General features: G+C 36.0%; 1 protein-coding gene across 3 annotated transcripts; it reads left to right on the top strand.

The window, feature by feature from the left end:
• The first annotated feature begins 871 nt into the window (after positions 1–871).
• DNAH14 (dynein axonemal heavy chain 14) lies at positions 872–18,881 on the top strand. 3 transcript variants are annotated; one of them, XM_064509959.1, is made up of 11 exons: positions 872–1,179; positions 3,533–3,729; positions 5,175–5,342; positions 6,163–6,251; positions 7,755–7,966; positions 8,864–8,995; positions 10,200–10,333; positions 11,640–11,804; positions 14,078–14,190; positions 15,972–16,046; positions 17,348–18,881. In XM_064509959.1, exons 3-10 carry the CDS (start codon positions 5,196–5,198, stop codon positions 16,042–16,044), a joined length of 1,065 nt encoding a protein of 354 aa, XP_064366029.1. In that variant the 5' UTR covers positions 872–1,179; positions 3,533–3,729; positions 5,175–5,195; the 3' UTR covers positions 16,045–16,046; positions 17,348–18,881. The 3 variants fall into 3 exon arrangements, with proteins under 3 accessions (XP_064366029.1, XP_064366027.1, XP_064366028.1); XM_064509957.1 differs by having other exon boundaries at positions 15,972–18,881; XM_064509958.1 differs by lacking the exon at positions 872–1,179 and adding an exon at positions 1,403–1,548 and having other exon boundaries at positions 15,972–18,881.
• The last annotated feature ends 966 nt before the right edge of the window (positions 18,882–19,847 follow it).

Raw genomic sequence — 19,847 nt, 5'->3', positions numbered from 1 at the left:
TGTAAATCTCCTGTGCGTAAGTGGAAAAACAGATGAGTCTCCTGCAAGTGTTTAATTATTTTTATATCTCATGAGATTTCATTTCCTTAATATGACACTTCATACTGATTCACTGAGTCAGACCATATTCATATTAATGTCTTTGAAAATTTCATATTTTATTTGGGTGTAAGTATTTCAGATTAACAAAGCAAGGATTAGTCACCATTTAAATCTTTAGGAAAGCCATGTATGGTCAAATCAAGTGTGGATTAGTTAGTTCTGAGCAGACTTTTATTTTCCTTTAGGTTTCCAACAGAATCTGGCAGTTTAGATAAGCTGTCCTTAAATTTATTAAAATATAGAGTGTTCTTTTAATTATGAAATAATGTTATGATTAATGAAATGCAAGTTGAGGATATAAGCTATATATACCGAGGGCTCGAGAGAACTTACAAGCAGACTGATTTCAAGATATTAGGTAGAAATAAAAATCTGAATTATTGAATAGATCTATTTTTTAAAAAATCCACTTTGGTGAGGGTAACATCTGATTATTGTACCTATTTGGTTTTGTCCATGTCTTCTTGAGCTTCCCACAACTTCTTAGAAGCTTGATACATTTGCTGAAATCGCAAACAGCTTTTGAAGGAAATACTAAGGAAATTGTTGCAGGAAGTAAATATAAATAATTTATTTATTGGCTTTACTCAACGTTACTATGGAATAGATTTCACCCAAAGTTAACCTTGCTTCACCTCTTAACTGCTGGGCTTAATTGCTGTTATGATCGCCTCCCCAGCGTAATTCTCTGCAGGGAGAAAAATCACATTCAGGGTATAAATCTGTTTCGACACAAATGCGCCTGCTATTTATAACTCTCTTTCTCCCTCTGCTCCCTAACCGCAAGCGCTGTGTAAACCTGCGAGTCAAAGAAACGGTCTGCAAGCACACGCACGCAGACGGTGCCTGGGGCGAAGGAGGCGCCGCGGGCAGACGGCAGCACGACGCTGGCCGGGGGCAACGGCTCAGGCGGCGGCGCGAGGAGGCCGAGCCGCGCGGCGCGGCCAACGGTCGCCGCGCGTAGCCGCCCCCAACGGCCCGCGCGCCCTCGCGGCCGTTGCTGCGGCGCGGGCGGGGCGCGCGCCCGGCGCCTCGCCGTTAACGGTGGTAACGGCCAGCTCCGCGCGCGGCGAGCCGGTGAGCGGCGCCGGGCGGGGAGGGGGCTGTTAATGCGGGCCGCTGCGGGGCCAGGCTCTGCGGGGCGGGTAACGCAAGCGCCGGCGTGCTGCGGGGCGGCTCTGCGGTCCCGGCTGAAGCGCGGCCTCCGCCGCCGCGCGGGGGAGCTGCCCTCCGGGGCGCGGGGGCGGCGGGTGCCGGCGGCCCTCTCCGCGGCGTGGCGGTGGCCGACTGCCTGGCTCTTCAGTGCCGAAAGGAAACTCGCAAAACCGGCGCCTAAATGTGGAAACACGACAGCTGTCGTTTGCAGTGAAGCAGGTCTTCTCTCTAGTTCTTTAGCTAAGGTCAAACTTGTACTATTCCTGCATGTCCCATGCTCCAGTGTGATGAGTGAGTATACAGGACTGAAACAAATCAACAGTGGTTGCCAAACCTGCTAAACTATTCAGGATAGTAAAAACGCAAAGCTGGCTCTGAAGAGTTTTAGCTTTTGTGATATTACAGGCAATAAAATGATCTACCAGTTGAATAAAAATGCACTGAGGGTCACTAAAAGTGTGTAACTCCTGGCGTGAGGGGTCCCTGAGGCATGGGTTGTTGGAGGCATTGCTGCATGGCTGGCCTGATGCCTGTGCTCTTTGAGTTTCTGTTGCTGGTCGTGTTAGCTGGGCCTTTTGATCTGAGCGTAACTGCTTTTAGGTAGCATGCTGCATCTTCAATCTTTGATGCATTAAAAATACACCTACCATCAGTTGTCCTGCAGTAATTCATTAAGCTATAGTAACTTAAAGGAATGATTTTTAAACCAATTTAAATTAGTTTATGGATATCTGTTGTCACGGCTGTATATGCAGCCTCATACTTCTTTCACTCTCTGATATATATGACCTTGAGAGAATGCATGTCTGATTATGCTGGATTAGTACCTATGATTTTTAGCAGGCTAAATCTAAAGAGCCAGAAAAATCAAGCAGTTATGAAATATCTGTGTTTTGTTTCTTAAAAGTATATCATATAGGTCAGCTATAAGAAGCAGTTAAATGGTTTTCAGCAAGTTAAACAAGCATCTTAGGACTGCTGAGAGAGAAAGGTCCTGCAAGGAAACAGTGCTGTATCTTGGATATACTCTCTCTATTACAGCACCAAACTCATAGATTTTGTTTTACTCTGTTTATGCTTAAATTTTGACATGCGTAGGCACTAAGGTACGTGTAGTACAAGTAGAGACTCCAACAAATCATTTGTTTTTCAAGCAGATATGATATATGCATTTTATTAGTTCCTCAATGTTTTTTGCTGACAATTGAAAAATCAAGTGTTTGCATTGACTGTCAGCTGGATTTCAAGTACTTACATTGTTTGATCAGTTGAGTCCTTAATAAATTCACTTTTAACACACTGACTAATAGATTATGATTCTTCTGCCAAAGGAAAAGGCAGTTTTTTGATTTAGCTCTTCCATCTAGCTGTACTTTAAAAGTTAAGGGAATAGGTAGGTCAGAGTCATCCCTTCTGTTTCTCCAAAGGTGTTACATCTCATGCTCCTAGGAAGATCTGTGAGGTGTAGCTAGAAAGGGTCCGTCCAGACCGATAGCAATAGATTCTTAGATGTGAGATACTGGTGTTAGAGGTGATAGTACTTCTATGTGGCTTTTGAGAGTATAGCTGCTTCTATATCAAAAATGTTTTGTCTACATACTATTTTTAATGTATATGCCACCTTAAGGTATGGTCCCAGTCTTTTTTCAATCTAGCTGTAATGAGTAAAGAATTTACCACTATTCACTTGGAGATTACCTCTTCCACAGTTGAACTTCACCATGAACTCTCCTGATCAGTTGCAGCACACAGTTGCGTTGGTTTGGACCATCTATTTTTCGCTAAATAGTATGAGAAATGTATGCATGATTTCTGAAAGTGTATTGATTATGGGAATATTAACTACTACTTGAGTGATAGGAAATGGAAAGGAAACAGCAGCAGTGTGTGTTCTTGGGGCGTGAATGAATGTCTTGGATCTAGTTGGAGATTGAAGAGGTTGCTGCTACAGTCTGCTTGCAGCTGCCTCAACAACTAACTCTCCTGCACAGTACTTCTCTGCTGAAACCGCTTTGGACCGCTACAAGCTGTAGTTTAAAAAATAATACTACAAGAAGGGTAGTACCCTTCTTGTATAAAGGTAGTAGAGCTGCCACTTCTAGCCCCTGAATGATTTTATGTTTTCAAAAATGTTATGTTATCAGATGTTCAGAAATAGAACTGCCACATTTTGTGGTATAATCAGGATCAGGATTCAGCAAACTGCTTTGGTGTACACTGATGAAATTTAAGTTATGTTCGTGCTTTACTGTCTTGCACTTGGTCTTTGATCCAGTGAGCATAGTAACCTCCTGCCATTGTGGATACAACTTGATCTAAAGAAGATGGTGTAGTTTCCAGAAGAGATCTCAGCTACTGGGATGAGACAAGCCTCCTTTCTTCCATTTCCTAATTTTAAGATCACCTGAGTGGACGGCTGACTGTGGATCCTGGAGTCACAGGAGAAGAAAACTGAGCTCAAGGGATCCGTGGGTGAGTTGCCTTACCTCCTGCTCAAATGAGCAAGTCTGCCTCATTGACTTGTGCATTCAAAAACCCAGAGAGAAGACACTGTAGCCGATGATTAAGCATCTTACAATTTGAATATGAAGCCAGGCCAGATCTTTACTAGTTCTTATTTTGTCTGCTTCGTGCACTTTCTACTATGAAATGTATAATAGTAACTAAAACTTCAAACAGCTTTTGTTCTTCTGTGTGCTCTGTTGCTTGTTTAAATTGCTGAAAATGCAGTATAAAAAATAATTTCAATGGTGCTCCTTGAATGTAAGTATTTGGGCTAAATAGTTCGTAAGATCTATAATGGAATGTAAATAACATCTCTTTCTAGATAGCAGACATTGGGGCATCAGTTGCTTTCTTGGTGGCAAGTAAGAGTTTTTAATTCTGTAAGATACATGCTAGAAACTAATAACATCTGAAATAAAGGCAATGAAGGAATTACATGTCCTGTCAGACAGCTTTTTCCTATTATATATTTGTCTGTTGTTTATTAAGAAGGCCAAATCAATGGAGGAGGAAACTGCTTTTACTTGACCCTTTTAAGCAGATTTCGGTGCAGAATAGTGTAATTTACAGGTGGTGAATACAGAACGGACTGGCTTTATGCAGTGAGCTAGCATATGTTGAACCAGTTGGATTTGTAGATATTGATCTAGAGTAATCTATTTTGATTTAAGTTTGATATATATTTGCAGCTGATAACTAATTGTTGCAAAATGCAGCTTCGGGAGGTAGGGACACCAGTTAGAGCTGAGAATACTGAACAGATCACCAAATTAAGTATCATCATTTCTATGCTTTTATGATACTATGAAGCATCATTCTGAAGCATGTGAGGGAATGGGGAGAGGAACTGGGAAACCAGGCTAATATGATATTCAAGTGAGACATGCAAGCCAAGAATGAAGACTGTACTCTGTCCTGGTTTTAAATGCTTATTTACTATCTATTAATCTCTGGGTTAAAAAGCACAACAGTCTTTTTGAACTGGGTTATTTAGATGGCTATTTTTGACTGGATTTAGGATATTAAAAAAATTCTTAAAATATCTTTTCAGACTTTTTCAAACTTTGAGTATGTACTGTGTATAGTACATAATTCTTAAAAACGTTTTTAAAATGCGTTTTCTCTTTTAGTGGTACTTGTAAAAATGTACATTCTTCTATCTAAATTACAATTAATGCAGTAAGTGCGTATTTGTCTTTAGAGTTCTATATTACACATTTGTCAAAGCAAGTTTGTGATTTGCTACATATAGTGTACAGTTGCAAACTGTGTGAACTTTTGGTTTCAATACTGCAGAAGCACATATCCCAACACAACCTGATTGGCAATGACATATGGAGATCTTAGCAAGTGTTAAACGTGGGGAGACAGTTACTGCAAATTTTGTTCTGTAATTGTTTTCATGTAATTAGAATGAAAGCTACCTGCCCCAGATGGATGTGCAAAAAAAAATGCTGAAAGAAAAATTAATGTCGCGTCTCCAGCCTGAACCAGAGAGGGCAGAGGTACCACATGTGGTAAACGACAGGTATATTGTGTGTGAACAGGCCGATGGCAGTGAGAAGGACAACAGTGAACTGGTGAGAATGTACATGTTTTAAGCCAGACTGAGTGTTACAATTTTAATTGCTATTATTATCCTCCTAACTACAGTCCCATTATACTAAAGATCTGACTTAAATTAGAGTTCAGTATTACAGTTGTATGTTGTCTTAAGCTGGAGTTAAATATGAAACTATCTGTGTTTCTAAATCTTTTCTAAATCTGCATGCCAAAGTCCAAAATTAGATCTTCAAAAACTCTGGTCAGTTGCTGCTGATCCTGGACTCTGGGTTAGCCTGTGGTTTTGTGCATTCAAAGCCAGCGCAGGACCATGTGTGCTTCTGGACCAAACTCTGGGCATAGACTGCTGGGACTGTTGAAACTGTAGTATTGCTGAGCTTTTAGATGCCTAGAGAGTGATAAGTGAAACTGCAGAGACCAGGTATAGTAATAGGTAGTAGCTGGCTTAAATATCCTGAAAAACAATGATTTACTGTTCTAAATTTAGAATTTCTTTTTCTGAAGGTTTGTGACTATTTCAGCCTTGGGTTGATGGAAACAGGAGAATGGAATTTCATACTCCATATGAAAATACTAGACATTAATTGTCATGTTTCGAGCACATTTATTTTTAAGTCACTTGTCAGGATGCTTTTTACAAGCAAAATTTCATACACACAAAATATCTTAACTCAGAAAAATTCTGTAATGAAAGCTGAGCTAAGCCATCAGTTGGTGCTTTTGAAAACATTTTCTATAGCTCTTAAATAAATTTCTTCATTAATTTTAGAGTATAATATATGACCACCCACTCAATAGTTATTAAAATTAATGTATTTCTTTGCTCTTTGTTCTCAGTCATCCTCAGTAAAGAAGAAATACTCTATTCTCCGCACAGCAGTTTACAGAGGAAGTACAGAAAGGAAACAAAAAGCAGCAATGAAAGAGTAAGGCATGTGTTTTGGAAATCCAGATGTAAAATAATATTCCTTTGTGATATCTTTTTGTTCTGTGCTACTTAAAATTTGAAACAGCAATGGATGTCTTATAGTGAGTTATTTGACTGCTTCCCTATGAATTCTGTGAAGGCTGGATTAACACTCCAGCATAAACTTTATAATTTTGGCCCATTGCAATAGACTCTGATCTTGTTTGTGTCAATGAAAATCCAGAGAAGTGCTAGTGAGGTCATTGTAAAAGGAATAGAATCTAGTCAAATCATACTTTTGATGCTAAGAAGTTGGGGGCAATATGTATTATATGATTCTCTGCAAATGTTTTTCCATGTATTGTATTACTTTCACCTGTATAGCAAACCACAAATATTAGTATTTTTCAAATATAATGATGGAATATGATGACTGAGTTAATTTAAATGTTTAATGTTTATTGTCTTTAAGTAGGACTAAAGGAGTAGTCATGATACTCTCAAATGTTACTGAAGATGAAGCTAGTTGAATGAAAACAGGTTGTGTATGAAATCATTATTTCCTTCAGTTTTTTTTTTTTAGTTTTTTTTTTAATTTTTTTCCTTTAATCTTGACAAATGAAATTAGCTGGAATTCACAGATGAAAGCATACCTGAACTGCACATGCTTTAGTGCATGCAGAGGCTAAGTCCACCCCCAAGATACGTAAGAAGCTGGTCTTGGTGTAGGAGATAGAAGCTGACTCTCCTATGTCCTGTTTTTGTGTGTTAGCTAGTGACAGTTATTTTCCTTATGTTTTCCTAAAGGCTAATATAGAGCAGATTTTTGAGGGGGCTGTCTAGCTTAACCTTGAATTATTTCACATTCATATTGAACTAATTTCATTTAGAGGTTGTTTTCAGATTATTTACAGATCTAAGAATGGACTTGAAAAAGCTTATGTAATACAAAGTAGAAATAAAGTCAAGTAGAAGTCAGTTTTAGGTATTATATTCAGTAATTGCATAAGATGCATTCAGATTGAAAGGATTTCCAGGATTCTTATTTTCATGCTTTCTCTAGGAAAGAAATTAATTTTCAAAATGCAATTTATTACTTTCTTTTCTGCTTTTATAATAAACACAGTGTTGTTGACATTACTGAGAAGAAATGATAGCATTGATTTTTTTGCAAGTATTATTTTCTTGGTTTTCTTTTCCACAGCTAAAATTTATAGTTTAATCTTAAAGCTCTCTTACCTTTGAGACTAATCAGAGTAATGATCGGGTTTTATGTAATATTGCTTTTGATGCTCGTAGTTTTAAAGTTCAAGGAGTAGGGCTTTAATTTTATTTTGATTTCCTTTCCCACCCCACTGTATATTTCATTCATAGTGAATAACTTTTTCATTCTGTGCCAGAGGACGGCTGTACTTTAATCATAAATGCAGACCATGATACAAATCACAGATGATTTTTCTATTTTGCCTGTATGACTGAATCTTCAGTAGTTTTTCCTAGAAGAGCATATTGTTAATTGCAGACTCTCAAGAAAACATACAGAGGGAAGAGAAGAATCTCTTTGTCAGCCTACTAGAATGTCAGAGCATGAGACAGCGAATCTAAACGAGAGCATAATACAAGTGGTATCCTTAATGTCACAGAATGAAAATTTGAAAACGACACTTTCCACAACTTCTACTAGCAAAGGAGTTCAGCATTTTTTTGGCACATCACCACCTTCTACTGTATATGGTAAAGTACCTAAAATGACAGAGAGGGGAGTAATAATATATATGACTTTCTTTACTCATCAGGATTCTTAAATATGAAATATGCACACACTCGCGCTCTCTTTCTCTCTCATATATATGTATATCCTCTAGGGCATTTCTAAAAAAGAATACCATTAAGTCACAAACGTTCTAGTTTTCAGTTTGAACGTGGTCTGATTGTTTGTTTCTGTTTTGTGTTGTTGTTATTGAAAATCACAAAGCCTAAGTGGGCTTTTAATATTTGGTGAGATGTATAATTTTACAGTGGGTAGATGTAGCATGAACAACCATTCTGTCCACCTCTGCAACGTCTGTAGAATAGAATGCTGCTCTTCCTCTGCGCATTACAAGTAAAGTGAATGACACTGCTTGTGTATGTGCTGAGTGTGTAAAAAGAATCCAGCAAAGCTTAACATGTTTAGAAAAAAAAGGAATAGTGGAGATGTAAGCAAAAGTGAACTAACAGGAGCGAGAAAAGAATGCTAAAACACTGCTTTCTTTCAGAGTGGATCAAAAGGTTTTCTAGTATTTAAAAAAACAAAACCCCAAACCTTCCCCCTAAAGCAAATGCTAAAAATCAAGGTGAATGCTGTCCTGTTTACCTCCCAGAATACACTAGAAACAAGTATTATATTTCTTACTGATACCAATGTATGATCTGAATACAAGTTTTAATGTATTATCAATGAAAGGAAATAGAGTATTCTTTCTCTCCCCCGACCCCGTCTTCTGTCTCTGATTCAGAATACATTTTGAGATACAGAAGTTGCAGAAATGTTGTAAACTTATAGGAAGTTTTGCTTAAATTAGAAAATGATTGTGCATGGTGGTCTACTTTAAATAAGTAATGTTTTTCTTTTTAATGTGTCCATTACAGATAATATTAGGACTGAAATGCAAACAGCTGTTTTGGAACCAAGTTGCAATAAAAAGATTTGTGAGCAACCAAAAGTTGAGAGATCGACCAATCAGCCTGTGAGGAAAAGAGTTCCATCTTATGATAGAACAGGTATGCAAGTCTTAATCATCAGAGAGCCAGACTATGCCCTTAGTTATGCCACTAAAGTCGATATTTTTACTTCAGATTTACATTGATACAGTAGAGAATACACTCAACTTATGCTCTCCTTCCTCATCCCTGTCCTCCCTTTAGGGTAACTGTACACATACATGAAAGAAAAATTGTGATACAGCTTTAAATTAGAGCATGCTGTCATTTTAAACCTTATTTCAAAGGCTAGCTAACAACTTCTTCCTCCATGTCTAGCTTCTGATGTTTTTTTTATACCCAATGCCAGACCAGAACTTAATGTACTTTCATACAGCACTTGAATTTGTATTTTAAGGTTGTTTATGGCTAACTACAATACGATTTTTTTTTTTAATTAGAGAAATGATTCTTAAAGAACAGTTATGTTTTCCCACTTATATTCTGCAGTGCTTGTGGGGAAAAACAGATTTTGCTCATCATTTCTCCATTAAAAATATCTGTCATTGAGTCTGAAAACTGAGAGAGTGATACTGCAGTTGGATTCTGATTTTTTTTTTTTTTAACAAGCCTTTTTTCTTACGCATGTTTTAATAGAGATTCAATCGTGGAAACAATTATTTTTAATGCTTTCTAGGATATCTCTATTTTTTTTTCTATAACTTTGCAGTCCTTTGTTAAACCAGAGTGTTTTTGTCCTATACAGGACTATTTAGATTGGTCTGATTTCTTAATGGGTGGTATGTTTCCATGTACAAAGGAATTTCTTTTAAGTATTAGATGTAAAAACATCATTGCTGGTCTCTTTTCAACCTTCTTTTTGTCTAGCTGAAATTTTGCCCTCCCTTCAGAGGCCTTTTCTTATTCTTTCAGTTTTTTTAGCGTTTGCAAAAGCCTATGGCCAGTAAGTTATGTTTCTTCCAGTGAGTGTTTTGAATTTTGCTGTGTAAACTACACAAAGGAATAAATCACTGGCAATTGAAGTCACTTTGGTTCAGCTGAACCTCTGTTCTCCACTTGCTGCAAAATACATTTGGATTACCTGAAAGTTTGTTATTTTTCAGAATCACCTTTTAAGCCATCTTCTTGGTTTCTCCTATCTTGATACTAGTCACATTAGACCAATTCGCCATACTTGTTAGATCTGTCTTATGCAATGAATCTAAAGATTGTATGTTTAAGGAAAAAAAATGCTATTTTTTTCTCTCTTTCTTCGATGTACCAGAACCAATTGATGATGATGTTATAATGCATATTTTGAGGCTTCGAGGCAAACTTGGCTGGGAAACAAATTTATCATCATGTGAACATTTAGCTAGCGAGGCTGATGTGACCAGGCATCAGAAGTTTGCATTTGTGGTAATTTTTACCTTCCATTTTCCACATCCTGTGCATTTATACTCCAGAAGTACTGTTGTTTATAAATCTAAAACACTTATTTCCTGCATATTTTTGTCTCTGAAAATGATAATTCTGCCCTTAGAACTAACAAGATGTTTACCAAGAATAGACTATTAGCAGAATTTAATTCTAAACCTTAAAAATAAAAAATAGAAGCTGAATTACGCTTTGCAATGCGCAGAGCCCTGCTATAATGCTGGGAAGAGATGAAAAGAATAGTGGCATCAAGAATTATTTATTCTATGTCTGGATGCATAGCAGTCACTTAAACTGTAGTTAGTACTCCACATAGTTCACCTATTCTAACACTACTTTAAACATAGAAGAATCTTATAGAAGAACTATGATAGTGTCTGTCCTGATCAGACACGCCAAGTGTGAGGCCAGTGTTTGTTGTGACTGGGTGGTCTGCTCCTGAGGCAGCCAAAATATTCTGCTATGCAAGTGCAGAGTAGTAGGGGGCCTCCTGTGTCCTTTTACTAGTTTAGTGCACTCAGAGGCAGACAGACACGTATTTGGTCTAATTATATTGAATATTAGCATCTACAGATTTTGTGTGTATGCTTATTCGTGGACAAACAAAATAGCCAGTAGAGCAAAGCAAAATGAAGTTTGTTTCTGTGTGCACAATGTTGCTAAATCTTTTGAAGGCACAATTAAAAAATATCATCTGTATTATATTTCATTCCTTAGGACTTCTGACTTGAAATCTGTCTGAAGTTTTTAAGAAGCATTACAGTTGTCCACAAAGCTAGTTTGTTCCAGCTAGAATGATGTATTTGCAAAACAACTGGATACCAGTGATATCTATAATGTTTAAGAGCTTTACAATATTGTTTAAGTTGAACAATGTTTGCCACTGCTTTTATATATGAAGAAACTATGAATTACTGGATTACTGGAAAGTCTGTGGCTTGTTTAAGTTTGCATAAGGAAGTTAGAACATGAACAGGGTTTAGTCATAGGTCTGCTGATTCCTTGTCCCTATGATCCATCTTGTTTTCTCAACAAGAAATAGTAATATTTAACTTCCTGCTGGTGGAACAGATGAATAATTATTTAGAGTGGGAGTGATAGAAAAACTTTATGATAACATGTAGAATAACTTTCCAGTCAATTCAGTATTGTTATTTACTAATCTCGTTATTAGAAAATTTTGGTACTTGTTTATTTTTCCTCTCATAGTGAAATATATAGATATATAACTTGTAATCATGAAAAATAAATTACATACCTACATATAAATCATTTCCTCTTTTGACAGAAACCTTTATTGCTAAAAGATAGTGGAGAATATATATATTGTCTTCGAAGAGACAGGAACAACTTTAAAGCTCCCTATAACCCATATGATTTACAAGCTGTCTCTGTGAATACAGCTAGACAAAACAAAGAATATTGGACTGTTACAGCATCGTTTGTGTCTAAGGTAGTAGTATATTATTTAAAATGTAGAATAACATGAACCCAAAGATTTCCACAGAAAGAACCTTTTTGCTTTTTCATTTATTATCATGTCACATTCCTGTTACTATTATGTTACCTTATTTACTTAAGTGTTTGGCGGTCTCTCCATACGATAAATCCTTGTTGGCTTTGAGCTTAACATAGCTGATCCTTTTGCTCAGGCATGTATTTAGATCTTGAACCATTGTCTCCAGTTTGAATTTGTAGGGGTATCAGGAGAGGGCTAGCTTTGTTGCTAACTAGCACCCTAGTAATCCACTAACTATCTGCATTTTTGGGTGTGTTAATGCACATTGCGGTATACACTTAGATTCTGCATGTTTTGATTTCACGCAAGGGCATAGCCTTTGCTGATGGTTGTACATAAAATTTGTAATGTTCATGCCTTATCTTTGTTTTTTTTGTTTTTTATTCTTTACCTTGTAAATATGTAGGCCCTTAGTAACTGTTCAGTGATTAGTCTTTGTTTTGTCTTGAACAGCATTTCCTTTTTTAAAGAAGAAAAGGACAAAGTTCATTCTTTACCTCAGAGTGAGATTTCATGATTGGTTTAAGCCTATGTAAGGCTGCTGAGTGACTGGCTCTAAGCCACACTTTCCATTCTGTTGTCACTGATGATTCTGTGGCCAGGGTGTTGAATCATTTCATTAATTTAGCTGAAAGTGAACAAAAATACTTTATATGTGTATTTATTTACTTGCCAGGTTAATTTTCAGTCAGATTAGAGAGCAAATCCAGCTCACTGAGAACACAAAGTAGTGATATGCCTAAAAGGACTAAAAATAATGCCTTTTAAGAATCTGAGTGCTATATTGCATGATGTTTCAGCAGTTCTTAAATGTCTTTATGAAGACTGGATTTCTGCTTCATCCTTGAATCCTTTATTCTCTTTGACATCAGTAAAGTTGATGTAGTAGTATGACACTAACCTTGCGTGGAAAAAGTGATAACAGCATCATTTGCATAATTTACATAATTGGATTGTTGCTGGATGCTGAAGTTAAATTTTTCATTGTGTATATGAAATACATGACTCAAAAGTCAGAAAATTACAAACATTGCTTAGAAACTGATGCAATTACTTATATTAAAGTGGCAAAGATATATTTACTACCAGCGGCGGTATTAAGATTTTATAAAACCAGAGACTGAGAGAAGAGAATAAATGTTGGGAACCTGACTGGAAAAAAAGGGCCGTAACCTTATTCCTTTGCCTCGAGAATGCTTGCTACAGTGCATAAATTTGAAGTACAGTCTTCAAATACGAAGAGATTTGTTCCAAAATGTCTCTCATAAGATCTACCGCTTGCTTTGGCTAAAACACAGAATGATTAATTAAAAACAATTAATTAGTGCTTAGTAGCAGATCTGCTATCTCTCATACTCCTGTGAAAGATAATGACTGATATGTAAGTACATCCGCCCATTGCCAATTTGCTATTTCCTTGCCAATCAGACTCCAGTCCAACGTTTGAAAATAGATTATACGAATTTACAACTTCTCATTTTTATAGTCTTTCACACAGAAATGAGCATCCTCTTGGGAGAGTGAAAATTCACTTTCTTAGTATGTTATTAATTGGTTTATAAGTTGCTGTTTTCCTACCTGAAAGATATGGCAGAGGTTGAAGAAAAGGTTTTTTGGAGATTGCTGCTGAAAAGTGTTATGGTGATTACTCTCTAGGTGGCTAGAGCTGCCCAGATTGTATTGGAAATCTTTCCACATACTAATTCTCTTTTCCTCATGTTCAGTGTTGCATCTTGTAGTAACTAGAAGAAATGGATATTCCATAGTTTCACTTGCTAACAGTAAAGAATTACATTCAGATTTATCCTTTTTATATACCTTGTCCAAGATAAGTATTTTTATGTGAGGAATGTATTGAACGGGCCTAAATGAAGGTGATTTTAAAATGTGCTGAAGGGGATTCCTAAATAAGGATAGACTTGAACATCTGCTTTAATACTTTTCTAAATAGTGTGTATGTGCCATATCATATATTTTGAATGATAGAAATGTCTTGATATTTGGAATGATAAAAACATGCAGTAACTGCAGACTTGTTCAAAATTAAATTCAAGCTGCACTGATAGATAAGATAAAATGTTGTGAATTGTGCTACCACGGAGGTCATCCAAATTCATGTGTTCTGTCTTGATGATGATGAAGATTCCATAACACTTGTCAAATTTTTTTTAAGAAGGAATAGTATAATATTTCTTTTTTTCCCCTAGTTTTCTGCAGAGCATAAATTAGGAGAAATAGAAATGATACCAGTACCACAATGGCTGCGTGAAAGACAGCTGTATTATAAATTACTCAATTTTAATTTATTCTCCAATTTTAGGTAAGAAATTAAGAAAAAATAAATTAAAGTTAACCAATTACAGTAATAACTTTCTAATATCTTTGTATCCTAAAATGCCAGTTCCTTAATACTGTGTTAATTCTTGCATTGGTGTTCTCAAGAATTACAGTATTTAAAGGTTACTCAAAATTTTTTTTTGTCCTGATATCTAAAACATTAAAGCAACAAGAAGTCCTTCTTTCTCTTTTGTTATATTTTGTTTCTTCTTGCTTCTTTAGCCATAGAAAAAGTAAGACTCTCTCTAGTAATATCTTCATAGGCACTAGATTTTAAGAGCTAAGTTAATTATTTTGTTCTCTTGCACATTGTAGAGAATGTATGACATAGCTAGTACTGTTGACCTTATAGAGAATGCATCTGAGCAAGTTATACAGTATAAAATACAAGAAAATATGTACTGATGAAATTGTCCCATTCTTTCGGTTGGCTGTTACGGAAACATCAGTAAAAATATACCCTCTTGCTTAAACTAGCATTAAACATCCATTTCTTGCCCATTTGCCTCAATATTTTAGTGTTATTACTTTTTATTATTTGTTTCCAATTTCTATTTGGCTTTCACCTAGAGAATATTACTGAATATCATTCAGTTTTGAGATTTGATGCCGTGTGTCTCCTGTTACTTTTGTGCATGCATCAGGCATGACAATGATGGAATCACAAAGAAGTCCCACATTTTATGCAGACCATTGCCACATTTCATATTTAAAAATTAACCAAAGTAATCGTGACCTTATTTCCTTACATTGTTCCACAAAATTCTGCTGACATTTGTTGTTACTGAGTATATGTGTATATGTCAGTTAGGGAGTTAAAGATCGCTGTGATGGGAGTGTTTAAAAGACTGGTAAATCAAGCCAGTTTTAAGCTCTTAAACAAAATATTACTAGGCTGACATTCTTTCACCATGCTGATATCTAGTTCTTCCTCATTATCAGTTGTCATCACTGCAAATAACCAACTGTATGAATACGTAATCTTTAGCAGTGAGTATACGGTATGACCGTATACTGATGTTGCAGTACCACAGTGCTAACACTGATGGCTGCAGTCCTTGATGGCCTTAGTCACTGAGGTTGAAGTAACAAGACTCAATACCTCTTTATCAAGGGAACCTGAAACTATAGTGAGCATTTGCTGTCTTCCCTACAGCAGACTTGGGGGGGTTACTGTTTTATAAGGTGTTTTGAGTTTCTAGATAATTGGCCTCTCCCCCCAGGCGAGGTGCTGCAAGAGCTTGGTGGGTGCTACATATTTTCAAAGCCTTTGCTATTATCCCATGCTTAAATTACATCGCAACAAGAGACACCTGGTACTGAGCTCTGGTTTACACAGATAACAAGCCTTGATAATAAGCCTAACAGGGCTGGGGCTAGCACAGTGTAAAGCAGAAAAGCTCCTGACTTGTTAGTAGTAATGGCAATGCTGTATTTACTGGGCCTAGAAATATGCAATTATGGTATATGAGTGTGCTCACATTTGGGTTTTAGCAAGATAATTTTAAAGTCTCCTTAGTGTGCTTTTTCTTTTATGGGTACAACAGGCCTCTGCTTTAGCTATACGTTTCATTCATCTGTCAAGATGGATGAAGAGGTGGGGAGGCAATATTTGGGAGTGTATTTAGAAACCAGCGATTGGCTAGATAGGTCTCTGCATCTGTCTCTAGATTCAGCATAAATTCTGTTCATGAGTTGTCATGACAGCAGGTGTGACAGTCTGTAAACTTTACATGCATAAATAATTATTTCTGTTGCTTCTAGGATGAAGAAATATTTTTTAGTCTGGAAAATCAATGTTAGAAGAAGCAAGGCAAATAAGAGCGAGTCAATTTGAATGTAGGTTTTTCACGTGAAAAGAGTTAAAGTCATACTTAATCTTCTGATGTACACTTTATTAATTTAGAACTTTCCTGAAATATTTAATGAAACAATGATTATTATAAAAATGCTAGATTAGCTGTTGATAACTGCATGGAAGACTTTCTGTAATAAAAATTTTATGATATGTTTATCTTGTTGTGAAAAAGCCTGGAATCTCAGTCTGGAGAAACCTGAGCTTTACTTTGATGTTTGTCTAGTGCTAAGCACAGTAGAATTTTGCTCCATGACTAGGGATTTTCGGCTATAAATAGGATGAAAATAATTATTAATATAGTGCTCTGTTGTAAAGTGAGAGTGATTGTACCAAATCCAGGCGCAATATAGAGTGAATGAGAAGATGGAATTCAGTCCATGCTGTTGAGGCGAGTAAATAAAATCCTGTCACACTTCATCTTTTCTCCTTATTGGCTTACATTATTAGCATGTAAACAGTATTTGTAGTATGTAGGTTTGATGATAAAAAAAAGACTCTTCGCTTGATTCCCCCCCCCCTTTTAATGAGTATTTAACCTATAGGTGAGATTATTCCTACAAGTTTTAATTAAAGTCTTGTGTTAGGAAGAGACTTCTTTCTGAGGTACTGTAGTGAAGTGGAGTCAGGTTCTGTGCTTCCGGAGCTTTATAGAGTGTGCTTTCCTAAGGAGCCCGGTGCAACATCCCATTACGATTTTCTGTGGCCTTTATGCTTCAGATGAGTTTTATATCAAAATGATTAGGTTTGTGCTGAGAGCATATGGATTAATCTTTCACTTGTACATAGGGGTAAGGAACTAGGAAAGGTTTATGTCCTTTCTTTTTCATTTGAATACTCAAGTGGAGAAGGCATAAGCTATCAGGTGGTCCTTTGTCTAATTTTAGGGTTACTGAAATGGGAGAGGTATTAGAGTAAATAGGGGTTTTAACTGCTGAAAATCTGAAAACTGTCATTTATGGAATTAATCATTAAAAACAATTCATGGTGAGTCAACTTCTGCAAAAAAGTAATGTTCTCTCTTAACTATTGAGTTAGTCAGACACATGTTCATTAGTTCATACATTAATACTTAACCAATACTTAGCTCTTTCCCTAAAAGCAATATTTTTGTATGTGGAAAGCTTGTCAAAATCTTACTAGGTCATTTAAAGTGCCCCAACTATGGAATATTTCTAGTATGTTTTGTCAAAATGAGATTTGCATAATTCAAATGAGCTGTCTTTTGAAATGTTTGTATGTCCTGAATCAAATGACATTAAACTGTAACTAATTTTTAATTTAGAAAGTGGTCCTGATGCTCTTCACACTTCAGCATTTGAATAAGCTGTTCCTGTAAACAAAGATGGTGAAAGAGAGTCCAGTCCCTTCAGACTGTATAGATGTGTTTTGTTGAGTTTTTGTTTCTGTTTTTATTCCTCAATATATTGCTACTCAAGTGAAGATGTTGGACCTTCAAGTTGGTAGGTTAGAGTAGGATACTTCTCCAAAAGGAAATCACAGAAGGACTTCGAATGCAGTGCTGACTACTCGGCTTGCTTATGCAACTGATTGATCATTCTTACACTGGCTTACATCATTACCTCTTACAAAAAGCACTTCAAAAGTTGTTTTTATTGTGTTGGATTGTGTTCAAATTCTTAATTTCTTAATTGTGCACCTCCTATGATCTGGGATGTTGATGTAAGGCGCTTTGAAGTTCACTTATGTAATATGCAAGGTTTGCTATGCTATTCTTTGTTTAAAAGTCAATAAAAAGGATACCTTGAACATAGACAGTGAAACACAAACACACTTGAACTTCATGCTCACTGCTTAAATGAGAGTGGGACTTGACTTGAATTTTTAGTTTTGGATGTGAATTGCGAATGCAGTTTTGTTATGACACTCTGATAAAATTCGGTATGTTATGGCATTAAGTCATTTATATTAACGATCAATATGTCTTGTTTGTGACTCTGATCGAGTGTTTTTGTCTATCTGACTTCAGTTATTTTATAATTGGGATTATTTAAAATTCTAATTTAAATTACTTTGAGGTGTACTGGATGCATATTGTAGTGTTCTGCTTCATAGTCAGATGCTGTAGATGCTATCACAATATAAATTGCAATCAGTGCTATTAATAATGCTGAAATTTGCCAGAAGCTTTGAAATAATCTTAGCAAAAAATGTGTTTTTCCAATTTGCCATAGAAATTTTAATATTAAAATTTCTACAAATTTTGATTATTTCTGAACACTTGTAAACTGCCTGAATGTTATACCTTGGACATCTTTTCACAATACTTAGTGAAATATGATTTTCTGTTCTGGTGTATACCTCTTACTGTCCCAAATATGTTCTGTATTCAAGTTTCTTCATCAGTTATGCATATCCCTTTGCACTGAATACAAATTTTGTTTTCATCTTCAGCTCCTTATGTGATTCTACATATATTGCATTTTTCTTTCATCTCAAATCACTGTGCCTTTGGATTATTCTCCTTAGCAGTTTTGGTTTTTTACATGTTCATTTGGTTTTGCATCAACTGCAATATAGAATTTACTCTCTGTTGTCGATAATTATGTACTGGAGAGGCAGAACAGGAAAGGTAAAAGTGTTTTTAACTATTCATGGTAATCTTTCTCATTTATGTATTGACTTGGTGTTTCAGGTGAAATGGTCCTGTTCATTGGATGAGTTTTGTGAAGAAGGTCTGCAAAATAAGCAAGCACGTAGTCAAATACAAGCTTTCAAAGACAAGTGATTGTAGCCATTGAAAATACTTTCTTAAAAGTAATTATTAAAATTCATTTGCAACTTTACTTTCAGTTTTTTTTCCTATATCCTTTATTTTAATTCTCTTACGTTATAAAATTATTATTGGTGCTATGAAAAGAAGTCACTAGTTCATATCATACAGGTTTTCACTTTTTTTGTTTACTTATTTGTTTTTTAATTTTGGAGCCATTTTTACTTCACTGAAGTCTGCAGATGTATTTTTTTTAATTGAAAATAATCTAAATGTTTACATACTTTAAAAATGTGTCTTATACTTTATTTACTTTAAAGACCTTCACTAGCATAGGAAATTACAAATATATGCTAACAAATATTTTTATAAGCAAGGAGATACCACATATGCTAAATAAACTGAACATAGAGGTAGAAACAATGTTTGCCTTTAAGAACTGTGGGTGTTCCATCCTGAACAATAGAAAGATTTGCAGACCTATAATTTTGAGTTCAAGGCCTCTTTCTCCCTGTCTGTGTAAAGAGGCGTAATAGAGTTAATTCCAATATATACAGTGCTGTAGGAATCTGCAAAAGAATTTCTCATGTTGAGAATGAGGAACTGTTGTCTAAAGATGGTGCTGACGCTTGCAGACTAAGAGTCATCACACAGATTTTTGTTTGTTTTTTAATGAAACTACCCAGGACAGCTAGAGGTGCAGTATTTCTTAGTGTTACAGAAGCTTTTTCATTCAAATATTTAAAAGCTGTGATTTATTTGATAAATGAGCTCTGCCCTGGAACTCACAAGTGGAAAAAAGAAGTTTTTGCATATATTCTAATTCCAGAGCATTCACATGTAGCTGTAAACTTACTCAGGCACAGACCTTTAGAAAAATATTTGCTTTTTTTAATGGAAAGCTTGTTCAGCTTAGAGGATGGTATAAGGACATCTGCAAAGATGGTGCTTGTGAAAGCTTGTGCCTGAAAATAGGAGAGAGGAGGCTGAGGAAAGAAAGGCACCGTATTCTGTACTTCCAGCTCTGGTGAGCTGCTGGCTCAAAATCCTT

Source organism: Dromaius novaehollandiae, chromosome 3 (assembly GCF_036370855.1).
Source record: "Dromaius novaehollandiae isolate bDroNov1 chromosome 3, bDroNov1.hap1, whole genome shotgun sequence".
NCBI lineage: Eukaryota > Metazoa > Chordata > Aves > Casuariiformes > Dromaiidae > Dromaius > Dromaius novaehollandiae.
Note: the sequence above shows the minus strand (reverse complement) of the source record. Positions and strands in the feature narration are given on the sequence as shown.

Bases quoted from the DNA above. Each gene is read 5' to 3' on its own strand.
- DNAH14 (XM_064509959.1), top strand. From the start codon at position 5,196: ATGGATGTGCAAAAAAAAATGCTGAAAGAAAAATTAATGTCGCGTCTC. The intron at 6,252-7,754 runs GTAAGGCATGTG...TGTTAATTGCAG, and splicing joins CAAAAAGCAGCAATGAAAGA to ACTCTCAAGAAAACATACAG. The intron at 10,334-11,639 runs GTAATTTTTACC...CTCTTTTGACAG, and splicing joins ATCAGAAGTTTGCATTTGTG to AAACCTTTATTGCTAAAAGA.